This window comes from Physeter macrocephalus, chromosome 18 (genome assembly GCF_002837175.3).
Source record: "Physeter macrocephalus isolate SW-GA chromosome 18, ASM283717v5, whole genome shotgun sequence".
In the NCBI taxonomy this organism is placed as follows: Eukaryota; Metazoa; Chordata; class Mammalia; order Artiodactyla; family Physeteridae; genus Physeter; species Physeter macrocephalus.
Genome location: NC_041231.1, coordinates 49,815,411 through 49,832,521, shown reverse-complemented (window position 1 = coordinate 49,832,521; position 17,111 = coordinate 49,815,411). Strand labels below are relative to the sequence as shown.

The following is a 17,111-nucleotide window of genomic DNA, read 5'->3' as shown; positions in this document are numbered from 1 at the left end:
CACAGGCCCCGGACTCGCAGGCGCAGCGGCCACGGCCCACGGGCCCAGCCGCTCCGCGGCATGTGGGATCCCCCCAGATCGGGGCACGAACCCACGTCCCCTGCATCGGCAGGCGGACCCCCAACCACTGCGCCACCAGGGAAGCCCTACTTTCATTTTTAATTACTAGTAAATTGTTAAAATGGAAAACCTCTTTTTAAGTATAATAAATAATATTCATTTCCATGGATTTCCAATGCTACAGAACCTCAAGGATATGATTAAATATTATTGTATCATGTAATGAATGTAAACCTAAAACATTGGGCTGAAAATATAGTGATTGATAGACTAGGAAATTTAGCCTTTAAAGTAAATCCCTAAGAACAGCACATATAGTGATTTGCTTCTTTCTCCTAAGAACAGAATGCAGAAAGCAAGAAATGTTTAGATTTATGAATTTTTTGAAATACTATTTTCCATTGATAATGGCTCTAAGAACATAAGTAGTAAATTCTACTGAATTTATAATAAGTCAAAATTAAAATACAGGTATTAAAATTCAGCAACAGATACTGAGTATATGCTATGATCAAAGCACAAAGCTAGGAAGTATCAGAAATTCCTGTCATTCATATAATTGTCAAATGGTAGAGTTGAAAAGCTTTACAGAAAAGATCTTGTCCCAAACGCTGATTGTACAGACTAAGGAAAGGGTCATTAAGTGTGGTTGTTGGCTTCCAACATGGTCCCCAATGATCCCTGCCTCCTAGTGTTTATACTCTGTGGAGTCCCATCCCACCTTCTATCTTGGTTGGTCTGTGTAATCAATAGAATACTGCAGAAGTGTTGGCATGTCTCTTCTGAGGCTAGGTCATAAGAAAAACACTGTGGCTTCTGCCTTCTTCTCCCTCTTGGATCACTTGTTCTTGGGAAGTTACCTGCCATGTTGTGAGGACACTCAGTGTTAGAGGAGGTCATCCAGAGGTCATGACTGCTGGTCGGCCCCAGAGATGGACATAGGCAAGCAAGGCTCCTTACCCCCTCCCCTGTCCTTGGGGTATACGTTCTGCCCACCATTCCCACACTAGGAGCTCTTTCAAGGACGTAGCCCTGAGGGGGTGATTTCTTGTTGAGACCGTCTTTTGCATGTGACTGAACCCAGTTAAGGCCGCTATATAAACTTTTAAGGTTCTGGTGGACTGGTGCAGAGATCTACTTGTCTTATGGTCGCCTGAGACAAGTCTTTTATATAAGTCCCTTTGTTTATTAAAACTGCCCCCTACCAGTCTGGAGTCTCTTTCTTCAGTCTCTCCTTGCCCTCCACTTGAGGGTGCGTTGCAAATTTCACCTGAGGGACTCCTGAGATTGCAAACCAACACTCAAGCCACCAGTGGAGAGGCCCACATGACTGGGGACATGAGCAACCACCAACAGCCGCGTGAATGAACCATCTTGGAAGCAGATTCTCTAATCCAGGGGTTGGCAGACTTTTTCTGTAAATAGTCAGATAGTAAATATTTTAGGCAGGTAGGCCATAGAGTCTGTTTTGCAACTACTCAGGCCTGCTATTGTAGTGCAAAAGCAGCCATGGACAATATGTAAATGAAAGGGAGAGGCTGTGTTCCAATAAAACTTTATTTACAAAAACAAGCAGTGGGCCAGATTTGGCCTATGGACTGTACCTTGTCATCCCCTCCTCTAGCCTCAGTCAAGCCTTCAGATGACTGTAGTCCCTGCCTGTGTTCTGACTACAGCTTCATGAGAGGCCTTGAGCCAGAGCCACCCAGCTGCTTCCAAATTCCTGAGAATAAATACTGTTTTAAGCCACTAAATTTTGGAGTAATTTGTTACACAATAGTAGATAACTAATGCAGTAATAGGTAACTAACCCACTAAAGAAGGTTGACTGACAGATGAGCCAACTTTGTGAGTTGATAATTGTTGAAGCTAGGTGGTGGGTAGATCCATGGAGTTTCATTATATTATTCTCTCTACTTTTGTGTAGTAAAAGGTTAAAGGGGAAAAAAAAACAAACAAAAAAAAAAACAGAAAAAGAAAAGCTGTTAGGTAATCATCTAAAATCAGAGCAGCAGTAAATCCCGAAGCCCGTGCTGCACACCCAGGTCTCTGGCTCTGAACCCTGTGTTCTCTTGGCCCCCTCTTCCTGCATAAAGAGCAACCAGCAAAGCTTTCGCTGTTTGCCTGTATTTTTCCATCAGTTGTTTACTGCCCTAGTACCTCCAACTTAATATCCAAGATAGTTCTTTGGATTTTGTTACCATTGCTGTTGTTGAGCCATCTTTGAGACTTTTACACTTTTACACTTCTTTATCCCTCTTTCCACTGTAGACTGTAAAATCAGTCATTACTTAGAGAGGGAGCCTTGTTCAAAGATCTACAGAAGCCAGCCTCGGTGTGGCCTGGGATATAATAATACTTACATTTTACCTTCTTATTGAGCTTGGCTGTCAGCGGAGCACTAGCAAATCCATTCTCTTAATGAATCCTAACGCAGCCTGGGAGGTTAGGCCTGGCAGGTTTCACTCTAGCATTTTATAGATGAGGAATCAGAGATTCAGCAAGTTTAAATGATCAGACAAATAAAATTCAGCTGGGTGCAGAATCTGGCTCCTGGTCCAGTGTTCTTTCTTCCTGCCTATATTGCCTCTCGGATGCATAAGGAGAAACAGGTAGAATATGACTTCAAATAAAATCAAATCACTGTGTGAAAGTGAGTCGCACAGTGCTTGGCACATAGTAGGTTCTCAAACGGTGAGTTTACCTTCCCTTTAAAATCCCTTTGAAATTGGAAATCACCCTGACAGGGTTTTAATTGGCAGTGTAAATAACTTAATGTGTTAGCTACATGACATAGATATTTGAAATAACTTGTCTTTTGGTTTATTGCCTTGATCCCCAAAGTGGTTCATGTGTTGGATTCAGAGAAATGGTCTGGATTATTCTGTTCCTGCAGTTCCCTAGGATAACCATGAAATAAGATTTAGTGTTGGATTTCAAACATCTCATGCTTTCTGTACATTTAACCAGATGTCCTTGGTGATGACATTTACAAATGAGATAAAATTTTGTGAACAGGAGAAGAAAGTGGTAGGAGAACAAAGAGCAGAATACCAGACCTGATAAAATGCAACTGCATGACGAAATTCAGTTTAACAGGACATCATCTGCTCTTTCCTGTTTCTTTTCAAAACCCTGCATTGGCAGGCGGACTCTCAACCACTGCGCCCCCAGGGAAGCCCTCAAAAATCTTTTTAATGTTGTGTTTTCCTATCCTAAACACGTGGTTGGGAGGAAATGAATTTTTCCCCAATAAATTTTTGAGTTTTAATTTCCTTTCTTCCCCCTCCTTCCTTCCTCTCTCCCCTCCTTCCTTCCTTCCTTCCCTTCTTTCTTTCTTTCTCTTTCTTTCTTTCTTCCTCTCCTTTCTTTCTCTTTCTTCCTTTCTTCCTTTCTTTCTTCCTTTCTTAGACCGACCCGTTTTTTGTTTTTCTAATAGAAATTTTTCTTCTTAATAATTCTTTTTTATTTTAATAACTATACTTTATCGTACTTTATTTTGTGTTCTCCCTTTCTTTCTTTCTTTCCTTTCTTTCTTCCTTCCTTCCTTCCTTCCTTCCTTCCTTCCTCCCTTCCTTCCTTTCTTTCTTTTCTTCCTTCCTCCCTCCCTTCTTTCCTTCCTTTTCTTTCTTTCCACAGTCCTTTCAGATAGAGTCTACAAGCACTTGCTATCTGCCAGGTAACTTTGTTATCAGGGCTATAACTTTAAATTCTTCATCCCCCCCACCCCCCCCTCCAATTTGGAAAAAAAAATCTTTTATTAGTTATTTGGAAAATAAATGGATCTTAAGTTTCTCTCCAGGTCTTCATTCAAGTTGCTTAAAGCAATGTCCACGTGGATAGATTTGCAGGCTCTTTTGTTTGAATTGTCTTGGGAAAAAAATGATAGGCATATTTTTAATTTGCAAGTCTGGTTTTAGTCACAGGCACTAGAGAAAATGAGCTGCCAGATGTCTGGGAAGCACAACTCCAACCCCGTCTACTTTCACATGTGATAAATATTGTTTTGGTTAGAGAGAGAATAAATCCAGGTTGCTTTTTTTGACTTCTTGGACTAATGGGTTCACCTTTTTTTAAGGTATGTTGTAGAAAACCATTTATAGAAACATCAATCTAGGTTATTTAAACTTTATTCAGGATAGCTGTGAACAAATCAGTTCTGAGAAAATGATGTATGATTAAACAATTACAATCAGAGCAATTCACTAAGGCATTGTCATTTTTATTCACAGTGTGTACCAAAACACTGGCCTTAAATGAAGCATTTAGGACCTCTGAGGACATAAAATGTTCCAGGAGCAGGATGGGTGGTTTGCATGCCTTGGGTGTTAAGAGAACGGCTTTTGGAATCAGGTATACATGTCTCAGGAATCCCAGCTTTACCATTACTGAGTAACCCTGGGCAAGTTACCAAACCTCTCTGGGCCTCAGTTTGATCCTCTGTAAAATGGGCATAATGACAGGAACAAGCACATGGGGTGAGCAAGTAGAGGGAGGCCCAGGCCAGCACCTCTAAGTCTGTGGCATTTCTACCATTTTCCACCATAGAGCAAATAGGTATAAATAACAGAATTCTTAATTGAGTGCAACGCAGAACTTCTTGACCATTAGGAAATAAAATCCTCCTTTTTAAAATTCTGTCCGTGGAGATCTTGTGTAAGAGAAGTAACTACCTCCTTTGGAGATTTCCCTGCTTTCTGGCAATGAGCAGTCTCACATCCCTCCCAGCTTTCTGATTCCTTAAAAATAGTTGCTATCCAGCTATGTTTTAACCCCAAGCAGGTCATACTAAAATGGTAATCAACCAAAACTAATTTGGATTTCGAGTGAATTCTGGAAATGAAGAGTGCTGGCAGGTTACTGGACAGTGGCCTTCCTTCAGAAATTACAGTGGGGCTCTTCTTGGATGGTTCTTCTTGGGCTCACGCTTGAAAGGATAAGTCTTTGCTCTTTCCGTAGCAGAATTCACTGAGTAGTAGGTGTGAAATAAATTAGAGCCTAGAGTTTGTAACAAGAATAATGATATTAGTTCAACATGATAGAAGTTGATAGAGCTCCAGGTATAGTATTCTGTAGAATCTTTCCATGCATGTCAGTCGCTATTTTCCTTTCTTTTGCCGCCTCCCCTCCCACTCCCCGTCTTCATCTCTTCTTTTTTCTTTCTGTTTTCCAAGAAAGGAAAAGGGCGTAGTGCACAGAGTAGCCATTCTTTGAATTTGATGTTGTCCAAATACCCTCCTTTTAACCTTCGTTCTTTGTCCTTGTGTTACTGTTTGCATCCTCATTTTTTGGCTTCGTTTTCCTTTTAGCAAATTATCCTGCTCTTCCTTCCATTTATCTTCTCATGTGCTCATGCATCCCTTTTTATTCTGCCGGCTCTATCTTCCAACCTTCAAAGCACTTGGTCTCACACCCTTTCCTGGGATGGCCACAGGCCCGGAGGTCTGTGCTCTCAGCCGGCCTTCCCGCTGGGGAAGCTCTCTGTTGAGGATCACGTCCCTCACAAAGCCTGGCCTCTCTGAATGGTGTGGGGGCGTGGGGTTGGGGGGCTTCAGAGCCCTTCCATCTCAGCTGCCAGTGTTCTACGCTGGCCAGGTGTGCTTGGTGAAGCCCTCCCAGTGCCTCCGATCCCCGCAGGGGCCAGGGGGACATACAGGCTACTTTCCTGGTAAGAGCAGGTGAGTTGAAAATGGATCTGATTCAGACCCTGCGGTCAGGGAGGCAGCCCTACAGCCCGTTTAACTCACTGTTCTCTGAAGAAAATGGTCTGCCTCTGTCAATGATCGTAAACGAATTCACTTTTAAATGTTGCCACATTAGATGGCAAACAAGGAGCTTGTCTTTAATTGAACTGGAACCTAAAAGTACATGCATTCTACGGGGGAGAAAACTCTCTGTCCATCCTACCCTGTGACCTCTTTTACAGACAGAGATAGGCACAGAAAAGTAGAAAGTAGGGTGAACGGGAAACAAAAACTGGAGCATTTGAGAGCTCTACCAGAAGTTGCCTCCTGCCGTGTCTGGACTGTTGTAATCCCAAGTACAGGCCTTTTTTATGACTCTAGCATAGTAAAGATTTTGTTTGAGACCATAGTGCACATAATTTTCATTGTTCATACAAGGCAGGGTATAAAGACAATTGTTTGCCTTGTGTTTGGTTTCTTTCATTTGATCAAAAGAGAGTACTGTCACTGTGACTGAGAAGTGATGCCAGAAGGCCTCGCCATAGACACAAGTGGTTGATTGAGAAGGGCTGAGTGCCCTCCAGAGCTGGAACCGTGGGCTCCGTAGGGCTGGCTGGTAAGTGGGCTGGTGCCTGGGCCACTGACTGTTCTCAGCTGCTATCAGCAGTCATGCCTGAAATGGCAGAAACCACCAGGAGTCTGGGCTGCCATCTCTCGTGGCCTCCTTTCCACGTTCTCTTAAAACTCCCTGCTCCAGCATTTCTGATTTGCCACGTTACCTGCCACTCCTTAGGCTCCCTCAGATTCCTGTTCAAGCCATGTGTTCTTGGTTAGAGGGTGGATACGCGGTAATGAATTAGTATTGCTTTGTGAGGGCAGAGTGGGTTTCATTTTCATTCACGTTTGCTTGCGTGACCTGGTTGCTTTTCCATCCCTGGCTTCAGGAATCTTATTTAAGCTGTCAGTCATCAGCTTGTGACAGCCCAGATAGCCCTGTTATTTGGACTTGTCAGTTTAAAATACATGCACATGGGAATTCCCTGGCGGGCCAGTGGTTAGGACTCTGCGCTCTCACTGCCGAGGGCACAGGTTCAGTCCCTGGTCGGGGAACTAAGATCCCACAGGCTGTTCAGTGCGGCCAAAAAAAATGAGCTCCACGCTTGCCAACCCCCTGGGCTTCTCACTTAATCTGCCTTCGTCGGGGCATCTATTTGCATTCGGAGACTCAAAATAATTAGTCCTCAGCTGGAAGACTATTGCCAGAATCAGTATGATCTGCTTTTGAAGGACTGTAAATAAAATGGGGAGGCAAGTTTCTCAGACAGGAAAATTACCGGACAAAAAGGTAGTATGGCCCCAGAGTGGCCTGTGCGACCCTTTGATTCTTAATGTAGCATCCAGTAAATCCTGGATTAACGTCTTAGTCACACTGCATTTATGCCTTTCTGGCTTTCCAGAGCCAACTCCCTTCCAGCATGACTACATGCACGTGTAATAGCAAATCAAAACACTTATTGCCTAAGGCTATACATGTGATGGTTGAGGTAATAATTGGTTTTCAGTGCACACAGCAAAAAAGTGTACACATAGCGGCAATTTGCTGAAGAACCTTGTCATGCTGATGTTGCAGAACGTTTTTTACAGGGAAACCAGTAAGGAAGTGTTAGCTTCTGTTTATCATATCAGAGAAGAGTTATTCTTCAGACCCCTTGGAATCATATTCTCTACCTGGAAACAGTCACAGAAAACATCTTTTTCACAAATATAGCCCTGTTGTACTCAAAGTACATTTTCTCATGCAACTAAACGCAGTGGGCTGGTGTAGATTTTTCTGCATGTTCAGTATTGGATGAGGCTGATAGGATGTAGTGGGCTTGGTAACGTTCCCATCTTGCTAGTTATATAAACGGGACCCTCATTGAAAAGGCACAGTGTGTTTTCTTATGGTTTTGAAGAGCACATCAAAAATAGTTTACTATGCTGCAGGCTTGGAATGTCTTTTTTTTTTTAAGAGAATATAAATGCAGAAGGACTCAGAATATTGCAGTCACAGAAGGTTCCATTACAATCTAGGTAATGAAATTCAAGTAGTATTGCCCTGCAGCATCAGATATGGGGCCAGCAAGAAAATGTTAATGTTTTAAAATACATTTTTTTTTTTTTTTTTTTTGTTATGCGGGCAGCATCAGATATGGGGCCAGCAAGAAAATGTTAATGTTTTAAAATACATTTTTTTTTTTTTTTTTTTTTTTGTGGTATGCGGGCCTCCCTCTGCTGTGGCCTCTCCCGTCGCGGAGCACAGGCTCCGGGCTCCGGACGCGCAGGCCCAGCGGCCACGGCCCACGGGCCCAGCCGCTCCGCGGCATGTGGGATCCTCCAGACCGGGGCGCGAACCCGGTTCCCCTGCATCGGCAGGCGGACGCGCAACCACTGCGCCACCAGGGAAGCCCCTAAAATACGTTTTTAAATGACAGTAATAGGATATATTTAAAATTACTTAGAGGAAAAATCTTTTTGCAATAACTTCTTAGTAAAATACAGTTGAAAATCAAAACTTGAACAACATTCTTTTTGTTTTACCTTTTTCTCAGCGTATGTTAAATATGGAAGATTTTGTGAGGCAGGGAAAGGTTAGATAATCTCACAGAATGTAATACATTTGATTGTTCATTTTCCAAAGCAAATAGTGTGGTAGTATCCCAACTTCTCATCTAACACAAATGAAGGACTCAAAACACTCTCTTCTTCCAGTTTTCTTCTTAAAGGATGGGTCTTCATGAGTAATAATGCTGTAATGCTGAAAAAAGAAAGAATAATATTCAAGTGTAATGTAAAAAGTTGTAAAAAGTCAACCCCCCTTAAAGACACTTAGCTCTGACAGTGCTTTTTCAGTCCAGTATTTTGTTAACATGACATTTACCCCGAGTGTGAGAAGTGAATTAGGCGGGTTAGTTGGTTTTTATCTGACTCATGGTTTAGTAATGTCACATGTGTATGGTTTTTTGTTTGTTTGTAATTGGTTTTTTATTGTATATTAAAATTAACTAGTGAAATCCATTCCAGCTCCCTGCAGTAATTCATTAAAAGTAACGTGAGCTACATTTTATATCTGGGGTAACAGGATTCTGAAAGATAGATGCTCAGGTACAGAGGAAGTAAGAACAGCCTTTCCTTTTTTCCCGATGGCCACGGCCCCAGAGTCCTTCATGTCCAGCCCTCTTCCATGGATGCTGGATATTTGGGCAGTAGTGGTGGTGATGTGTGTGTTTAAATCAACGTCACCAGATACTGTTGGATACTTCACAGTTAAGGTAACTTGAAAGCAAGAAAAGGCTGGTGTTGGACAGATACTGTAACCAGTCAGGAAATATCTAGAGCTACAGAACTCTTACCCTGTGATCTTGTATCTAGAATCTGCAGCCAGAAAGTAAAAGTGAAGAGCTGGCAGGAGGGCGGCCTAGTCCTGATCTCAGGGTAGGGTGCCCAAGTGGGTCTGTTCAGGGAGTGAGCAGGGAACGCTGTGGTTTGACTCACTCACCCAGCAGGCACTTTGTGCATCTTTGCGCCTTAATCAGGGCTGTGAGTCAAACACCGGGCAGTGTGAGAGGAGCAGATTTGGACATGATGCATAGTTGCTGAGATTGGGAGGGCTGGTTATAATTCTTCACTTGCCAGACCCTTAAATTATACCTTTGAAATCCTCAAAGGAGCAAGCACTTAGGTTGAAAATCAGACCGTTTTCAAAATCACAATGTACATTGCTGGTTTCCCTTTTGTCTCTCTTTTCATTTAGTGCTTTAAAAAGTACAGAAATGATCATTCTAAGGATTATAATAACATAAGCTAAGATATACTTAATAAATAAACTATGTTTATAAGTCAGTTTTTAGAAGAACTGAGATGATTCCTTTACATCCATGGGGAACTCTCTCTGACCAAGAACTGCTCATTACGGTAACAAGCGGTGTTTTGGGGTTTCCTTTGTTAGCTGCTAGGAACTCAAATCCCTAACTTGTGATTTTAAATGGTATCTGGACTTTGCCAGTAGTTTTTTAGTGAGACTTCCTTTTTGCCAGGACTATGACAAGGAGAGTATTGACGGGCTTCCCCCCCTCACCCCGGGTGCTCCCCTGCCCTCTGACTGGTCTCTACCTCCCTCTCTCCTCTCTCCAATCCAGTTCCCCCTTTGCTGCCACAGCTCCTCTCCCAAGTGTAAGTGTAACTCTGCGTTTTGCCCCTGTTCAGAATCCTTCAGCATCTCCACGTTCCTCAAGAGAATCCTGGCCCCTCGCCATGGCTGTGTTTCAGCCTGATCTCCCTGCTCAAGCCCGTCTGTCCAGCCTCACGGAACTGCACTCTGATCCCAGCACACCCCTGTCCTGTTGCCTTCGCATGTTCTCTTTACTCTGCTGGTTCCCTGCGTCCCCTCGTCTTCCTGGCAACACCTCCTCCTCTTTGAAGACTCATAGGTCACCACCGCGGGGAGGCTGCCCTTCGTGGGCACGGGTCCCGCCCCCTTGTGCTCTCTGGTTTACATACCTGTGTCCTGAATTGGCCACAGCCAGAGTGTGGCTCATCTGTGTTTGCTTAGTACCCAGCTTGTCGTGGGTGTGCCTTAGAGAGCGACCTGGTGATCACGTGTTTGCATTCTCTATTCCCAAAGAAGGTGATGCCATTATCTTAGTGAAAGCTCCTGAGGGACAGGCCCTGTCCCTGGGAGTCAGAGGAGAGTGGGCTTGGGAGAGAAACATTTTATTTGGAGTTAGAACCCCTGCAGTCAGTTTGGCATGCTCCTTGGGTCAAGTGACCTTAACCAGCCTTCTAGGAGTTTATGATGCTGAGGCCTGGGTTCTGGTCTGAGCTCTGGGTGGAGAACCTGTGCAAGCTTTGGCGAGTCTCCCAACTGTGGCTTCTGTGTCCCCGTCACTAAACTGATGGCTGGACCATGCGATCCCTCAGGTGCCCCCGTTGCCACCGAGCACATCCTCTCATGGAGCCTCGGCTTGCACACTGTGGGGTGGGGCGACCCACCAGGCTTCTCCCTTAGGTGTTCAAACGATAGTCACGTGGTCAACCGCACCGTTGTCCAAAAACGCCTGTGTTCCCATAGATGGGGAGGGGATTGGGATGTTGTACGTGGAATTTAGTGTTCACTTCGTCTTTTTTGCTCTCTGGGTAACGAGGGATATAAAGCAGCAGTTTGCTTTTGGGGGAGACGTCCAGGACCCCTGTCTTTAGAGTGCATTCTGCATACTTTGTCATGAATTGGGTGTCACATGATTTGTCACGTAAGCCCTTCAGTGTCGTTAATAACTGGTGTTCCTATCAGCCATGATATGTGTGTGAGACACAGTTCTGCAAGTACTGGTACCTTATCAGCATAACAATATGATGATTGTTTCAAACTTGGCAATAAACAGGTAACGATGGCTCCTTTTTTACCTTAAAGATTTCAGTATTGCGGCATTTAAAAACTGGCCTCTAAAAATGCGGTCACGATAGTGTTAACTAAATATCCCACTGATTTGTAAATGAGTTGAATGTGGTAAGTGGACGCATTTGCATGTCGTGTGCCTTTGGTGTTTCCATCTTGTTTCCAGGGGTGCGAGCTCTCCCTCAGCGAGGACCAAGTGCAGCCTGCTCTCCACATGGCAGACGTGTCCCCACGGGAGCAGGAGCCCTCCGTCATCCTGCTCCCAGCCCATCTCCGTCTAGAGGTCCATTTAGAAGGTGCCGGAAGGTGGCACTGAGTGGTTGCCATGGCAGGTGGGGTTGCTGCTGCTTCCCGAGGGCTGCGTTTCTCCAGCTGTGGCTGGCGCGGCGTCATCACAGTGACGGTGAGCGGTTAGCCTGCTCCATTGTCGTGATTTCTTTTCCTTCTCCTTTTCCACAGTACACTTTCAAGAATGGTTAAAATTATTTCACCTTAGCTACCGTGCCACTTGAACTAAATCAGAGGAAAACTGTTTTTCTCTTCAGACCCAAAGAAGTAGGTAATTACCTTTGACAAAATAGCTGATGAAAGTATAGCACTATCAGGTAAATTAGCTATGGTAAGTATACGTTTTAGGTTCTTCGGGGAAAACCGACAGGTAAAAAAGTGTTAAGGAGTAGTTGGTCAGTCTCTGATAAATTAACAGAAAGCTTTGAATCTTGATAAAGTCGTAACACAGCGGGGTCACAGAAGGGTAGTAGGACATCCTGGGTGAAGGTGGCCAGTATCACATCATATATGCCTCCTCCCTGTAAACTGCTTCAGGAACCCACGGGCCCTTCTTCTAATTAAGCTACAGGAGCCTGTCTACGCCCAGGATTCCTCCAGGTGGGATTGCTTGGAACTCTAGTGTTTAGAGGTCACCAAAGGGTAGAGGTTCTTAAAAGTTAGAGCCACCAAAATCCTGCAAAACCAAGAAGTTTGCCAGAAGAGCCAGGCAACACACAGGAGTTTTTATTTGCCTAAGATTGAAAGCATGTCAGGTCAATTTGCAGATGAAAATTATGGCCCACATTTGAGACATTTTCTAAATCTTCCTTTATTTAAAACCATAAAAAGTTTGGAGACAATTTCGGCTTGACTCTTTCGTGTATTCAGTGCATCGAGAATGTAGTGTAAATAGCTTCTACCTTGGGTACTACGTTTTCTGTTGTTCTGTAACCATGAACACAAGCTTAGTGGCTTAAAACAGTACACCTTTGTCATCTTACAGTTTCTCTGGGTCAGGTCAGGACACAGCTTCACTGGGTCCCCTACTCAGGGTCTCACCAGCCTGCAGTCAAGATGGCGGCCAGGGCTTTGGGCTCATCAGAGGCTCAAGTGGAGAGAGATCTGGTTCAAGTTTTCTAAGGTTCACAGAATTTATCTTCTGTGGCAGTAGGACTATGAGGTCCCTGTCTTGCTGGCTGTCTGCTGGGGGCTGCTCTTGGCTCCTGGAGGCCATCTTCCTTCATTGCCCTCCCCATAGGCCTCTCACAGCTTGGCAGTTACTTCTTCAAAGTTGGCAAAGAAGACTCTCTGTGCTTGGAGCCTCTGACCTCATGGGCAGCCTAAGCCCTCTTTTATCAGGTAGACTGCCTGTCTCCACTTCACTTAGTTGTTCTTTGGGGGTTTTATCTTGTTCCTTCATCTGGAACATATTCCTCTGCCCTCTCGTTTTGTCTGTCTTTCTGTGTTTGTGGTCTCCGTTCTGCAGGCTGCAGGATTGTAGTTCCTCTTGCTTCTGGTGTCTGACCCCCTCTCGTTCTGGCTTCTTCTTTGTCTTTGGATGTAGAATATCTTTTTTGGTAGGTTTCAGTCTTTTTTGTCAATTGTTATTCAGCAGTTAGTTGTGATTTTGGTGTTTTCATGAGAGGAAGTGAGCGCAAGTCCTTCTGCTTCGCCATCTTGTCTCCAACCTGGCTCCCCGGCCTGGGCTCCCTCACTGGGGGCAGCACCAGCCCATCAGCCATGGGTCTCCACAAGGTGCACTCAAGATGGTCTGCAGGGCCTGCTCCCAGCACCAAGGTCACGGTCTCGCAGAGGCACCCATCCCTGGGTCCCTAAGCTCTCTTTTAAAGGGGTCTCAGCTTGTTAAGTCCAGCCCACTCAGGATAATCTCTTTTTTGGTTAACTTGAAATCAGCTGATGAGGAATGTTATTCACCTCTACACAATCCCTTCACCTTTGTCATGTGACGTAACTATCATGGGAGTGACGTCGCATCACCTTTGTCATAGTGTGTTGATTAAAAGCGAGTCCCAGCTTCCACTCACTCTCGGGGGGGGGGTGGGGGGGGGATTGTCCAAGGCGTGGATACCAGGAGATGGGAGTCACTGTGTGGTGGGGGACCTAGTATATACCCCAGGGTATGCACACCATAGACACTCAGTGAATGTTTATTGAATTGAAAGATTCTATTATAAGCCATTGACTTGGGATGCAGAACACATGTTCTAATAAGAAGAAAGTGATCATTTGTAGTTAAGTTTATAGGTGAGCTGACCAAGCCTATTTAAAACAAAGTGTGGCTGGCCTAAAATATTACAACGCGATTTACCTTGGGTTTGGAATAAGACCACGGGATGTGCAGTATGGGAAAGGTGCTTCTGAGGCTCAGGGACCTCCTGCCCGTCAGCACCTCGCCACGCCCACTGCAGTCCTGTTGGGTGATAGGTCACGTCTGCTTCCCCTTTGCCACAAACCTGGAGCAGCCCAGCCTCTCGTGCTGCCGTAAGCATCTTCCTGTTGCACCCATGCAACCCCGGCCCAGCCCAAGTCCCCTCTGTGCCCAGGTGACCTTTCTCCTGCTCCCCCAGTCAAAGCCATTCCCCTCAGTAAGGCTCACCTCACCAGGTATTAGGCTGAGCGGGATTAGCCTGAAAGCATCAGGTGTGGAGGGAGACTAACCTCCATGGCTCCTCTCTGAGAGCTGATGCTGGGTGTTGCTGTTTCCCTCGAAAGTTTAAAGTGTCAGCGGCGCGGCTGTGAGTTGCGTGCGGTGCTCTGGGTGCCCCGTGCACAGCCGAGAGCTGCGGCTCCACCCTGGCGGGACCTGCCGCCCCCCACTGCCCACTGCCGAGTACTCGCTGTTTGCAGGGGTGAATGTTTGGGCTGGGACGGCAAGTGGAGGAAGAAATATGCCAACCAAGGACTTGAACACTGAGCAGAATGGATTAGAGGCTTCGCAGACTCTCCCTCCGGCGAGGACAGAGGAGGCATGTTTAATCCTGGGTTGGTGTGGAAAGTGGCCATTTGCCTTAAGACAAAACAAGCGTCAGCCTTGGCAGGATGCTTCCTGAAAAAATGTCCTTCTAATTTGCCTGGAGCAGAGCTGAAATTCTCCGTAGGTGGCGGATGAGGTCTTGGTGATCTGCTGATTTGTTGTCGAGCATTTCTTCCCACTTGAGACGTCAGCTGTCTGACTATCCTCAGTGAGGACACTGAGGTGTTTTTAAATTGGCTTGAAGAGAAGACATGAACGCTAGTCACTTGTCCCGCCTCAGCACTCGCCCTCCAGCTGGCCAGGAGTACCCAGGGGTGCTGGCTGCTGGGTGCGGTGCTGACAGGGCCAGGATGTGGGACAGTTGTGAGATGGGGGGCTTTGGAAAGGACCAGGACTCCCTCAGCCTCCAGCAAGGTGATGGTGTCTCTACAGCACACAGAGGGAGGGCTGCTGGGGGTGGAGGAATTGGCACGCTGGTAACCGGCTCACCCTGGAGCCCCATGTGGGCGACTCTACCACTGACATAAAGTTTTAAAATGTACAGAGTAATTCTGCGCACCACTTAGGCGTAATACATCAGGGGGATGACAGCCACATGGGAATGATAAACACCAAATCCAGGAGAGTGGTCCCTTCTGGGGGTCGAGGGTGGAGGATGAGACCCAGAGGGGTCTCCGGGGCGGGGTGAGATGTATGAGCAATGTTCATTTCTTAACGAAATGGGGACAGGGGTGGGACGTGGGGATCATATATGGCATTCTTTCCAATGCAGTGTCTTTGTGAAATATTTTATAATTTCTAATAGGAAGAGTAATACTTCATAGATTTATGAAAATTAGGTTGTTTTGTTTGTGTTCGTTTGCTTTAAGGGAAACTAGCCAGGGAGCAGGTACATCAGGCACCCATCTACGGTTACCGAGTTGTGTAGCTGCCGAGGTGAGGGGAAGGCTGGGGCTGGGGGTGCTGGCGGCTCTGTGCCCTCAGTGCCGCTCTCACCCTGGGCGCAGTGACACCCCCCACAGAGCTGGACTTCCTCTTCAGGAAGACGGGGTGGTGATGCCAACTTCTCGGAACCACGGTGCAGATTAAGAAGAAACAGCAGTGCCCACGCCTGGTGCTTACCACAGAGTAAGCGTCAGTTAAACCTGTCTCTAAAAACGTGATGGCTTTTGGACGCTGCTAAGGATGCTAGGGAGGGACTTCCCTGGCGGTCCAGTGGTTAGGACTCCGCACTTCCACTGCAGGGGGCGCGGGTTCGATCCCTGGTCGGGGAACTAAGATCCCGCATGCCGCGTGGCATGGCCCAAAAAAAAAAAAAAAAAAAAAAAAAAAAAATGCAAGAGAAATCTTAGGAAATACAGGAGGATATTTGTATTGATCTTATTTCTTATATGTATTATAGAAGTACTGAACATTTTTACTTTTATGGAAAGGACTCCACTCTGTAATTAGAACAAAAAAGCAATCATGTAGAATAGTGCCCATTTCAATTCATTTATTTTTCCAACCTGAAGATAGTCTGGGATCTTTTGTAACAGTCCACTTTGCCCGAAACAAATTGAAACTGCTGGTCTGTGAAATCATTGAACGAATTAAAAATGTGTGTAAACAGCCAGATCAAAATTAACAAGAGAATCTAACAACAGAAGCAGGAGCCCATTAACAAAAGGAGTGAGTCATGAAGGATATTTGTGGTATATTTTTGTGTTTACTTTTTCCCCCTTTAAAAAAATTTAATGTATTTTTATGCAGAGTGATTTAATGACAGAACTTCAGTCTAAATAGGAACCTGAAATTTTAGAGTTTTTTATTTTGTTTTTTGAAATGAAACTGTGTACTCCTTTCGATCATGAATATGATGGAAACTGCATGTTTGATGATGCTGGTCCCTGCTACTTCACCCCAGCAGTTCCTTGATAAATGCTGTGGCTAGCCGGTCTTAGTACAGAAAAAAATACTACAGAAACTTAAAAATAACAAGTCTGTGGGACCAAGATTATTGATGCACTTAAGGACAAAACAAAATCTCTCAATATAGTTTTTTAAAACCTAGTACTACTAAGTACTGGCTCGATATGACAAATATATACACATGTGTACTTTTCTTCCAGAAAATAGATAGAGGCAGACTCAAGTCCGTCGTGAAAGATGCTTAAGGAAAAGAAAAAAAGTTCTTGACATGACAGACTATGGGCTTGACTCTTGCAAAGTCAGTCATGCGCGGCTTGTGGTTTCCAGCATCCCTAGCTGTGCCCTTGCTCGCTGGCTCCCCTTCCACAGAGCTGTAGAGCCAGAAGACCTCTTTTAAAGACGCAGTGGTGGGCTTCCCTGGTGGCGCAGTGGTTGAGAGTCCGCCTGCCGATGCAGGGGACGCGGGTTCTTGCCCCGGTCTGGGAGGGTCCCACGTGCCGCGGAGCGGCTCGGCCCGTGAGCCATGGCCTCTGAGCCTGCGTGTCCGGAGCCTGTGCTCCGCAACGGGAGAGGCCACAACGGTGAGAGGCCCAAAGACGCAGTGTTTTCCAGATGGAGAACGAGACCACACAAGCTCAGGACTTTCCCAGGCTTCCCAGCCAGCCAGCTTTCTATATGCAGTGTGACTGGTCGGCCTGGTGACCTGGCCAGCTCCGCCGTCTGTCTCTGGGGATGACTTAGTGGACGTTCCGTGGGA

At 45.5% G+C, this 17,111-nt stretch overlaps 1 protein-coding gene across 5 annotated transcripts in view; it reads left to right on the top strand.

Annotated features, from left to right (window-relative positions):
• Positions 1-17,111, top strand: part of ANO10 (anoctamin 10) — a 261,614-nt gene that overhangs the window by 213,178 nt on the left and 31,325 nt on the right. The window contains exon 13 of one of the 5 annotated variants that reach the window (XM_028478458.2): positions 9,990-10,739. The exons of 3 other annotated variants lie outside the window; for them this stretch is intronic. In XM_028478458.2, coding sequence (XP_028334259.1) covers positions 9,990-10,604 — 615 coding nt within the window. In that variant the 3' untranslated portion in view covers positions 10,605-10,739. Of the gene's footprint in view, positions 1-9,989; positions 10,740-17,111 lie in introns of those variants that run through there. One more of the 5 variants, XM_028478457.2, reaches the window with a different exon arrangement.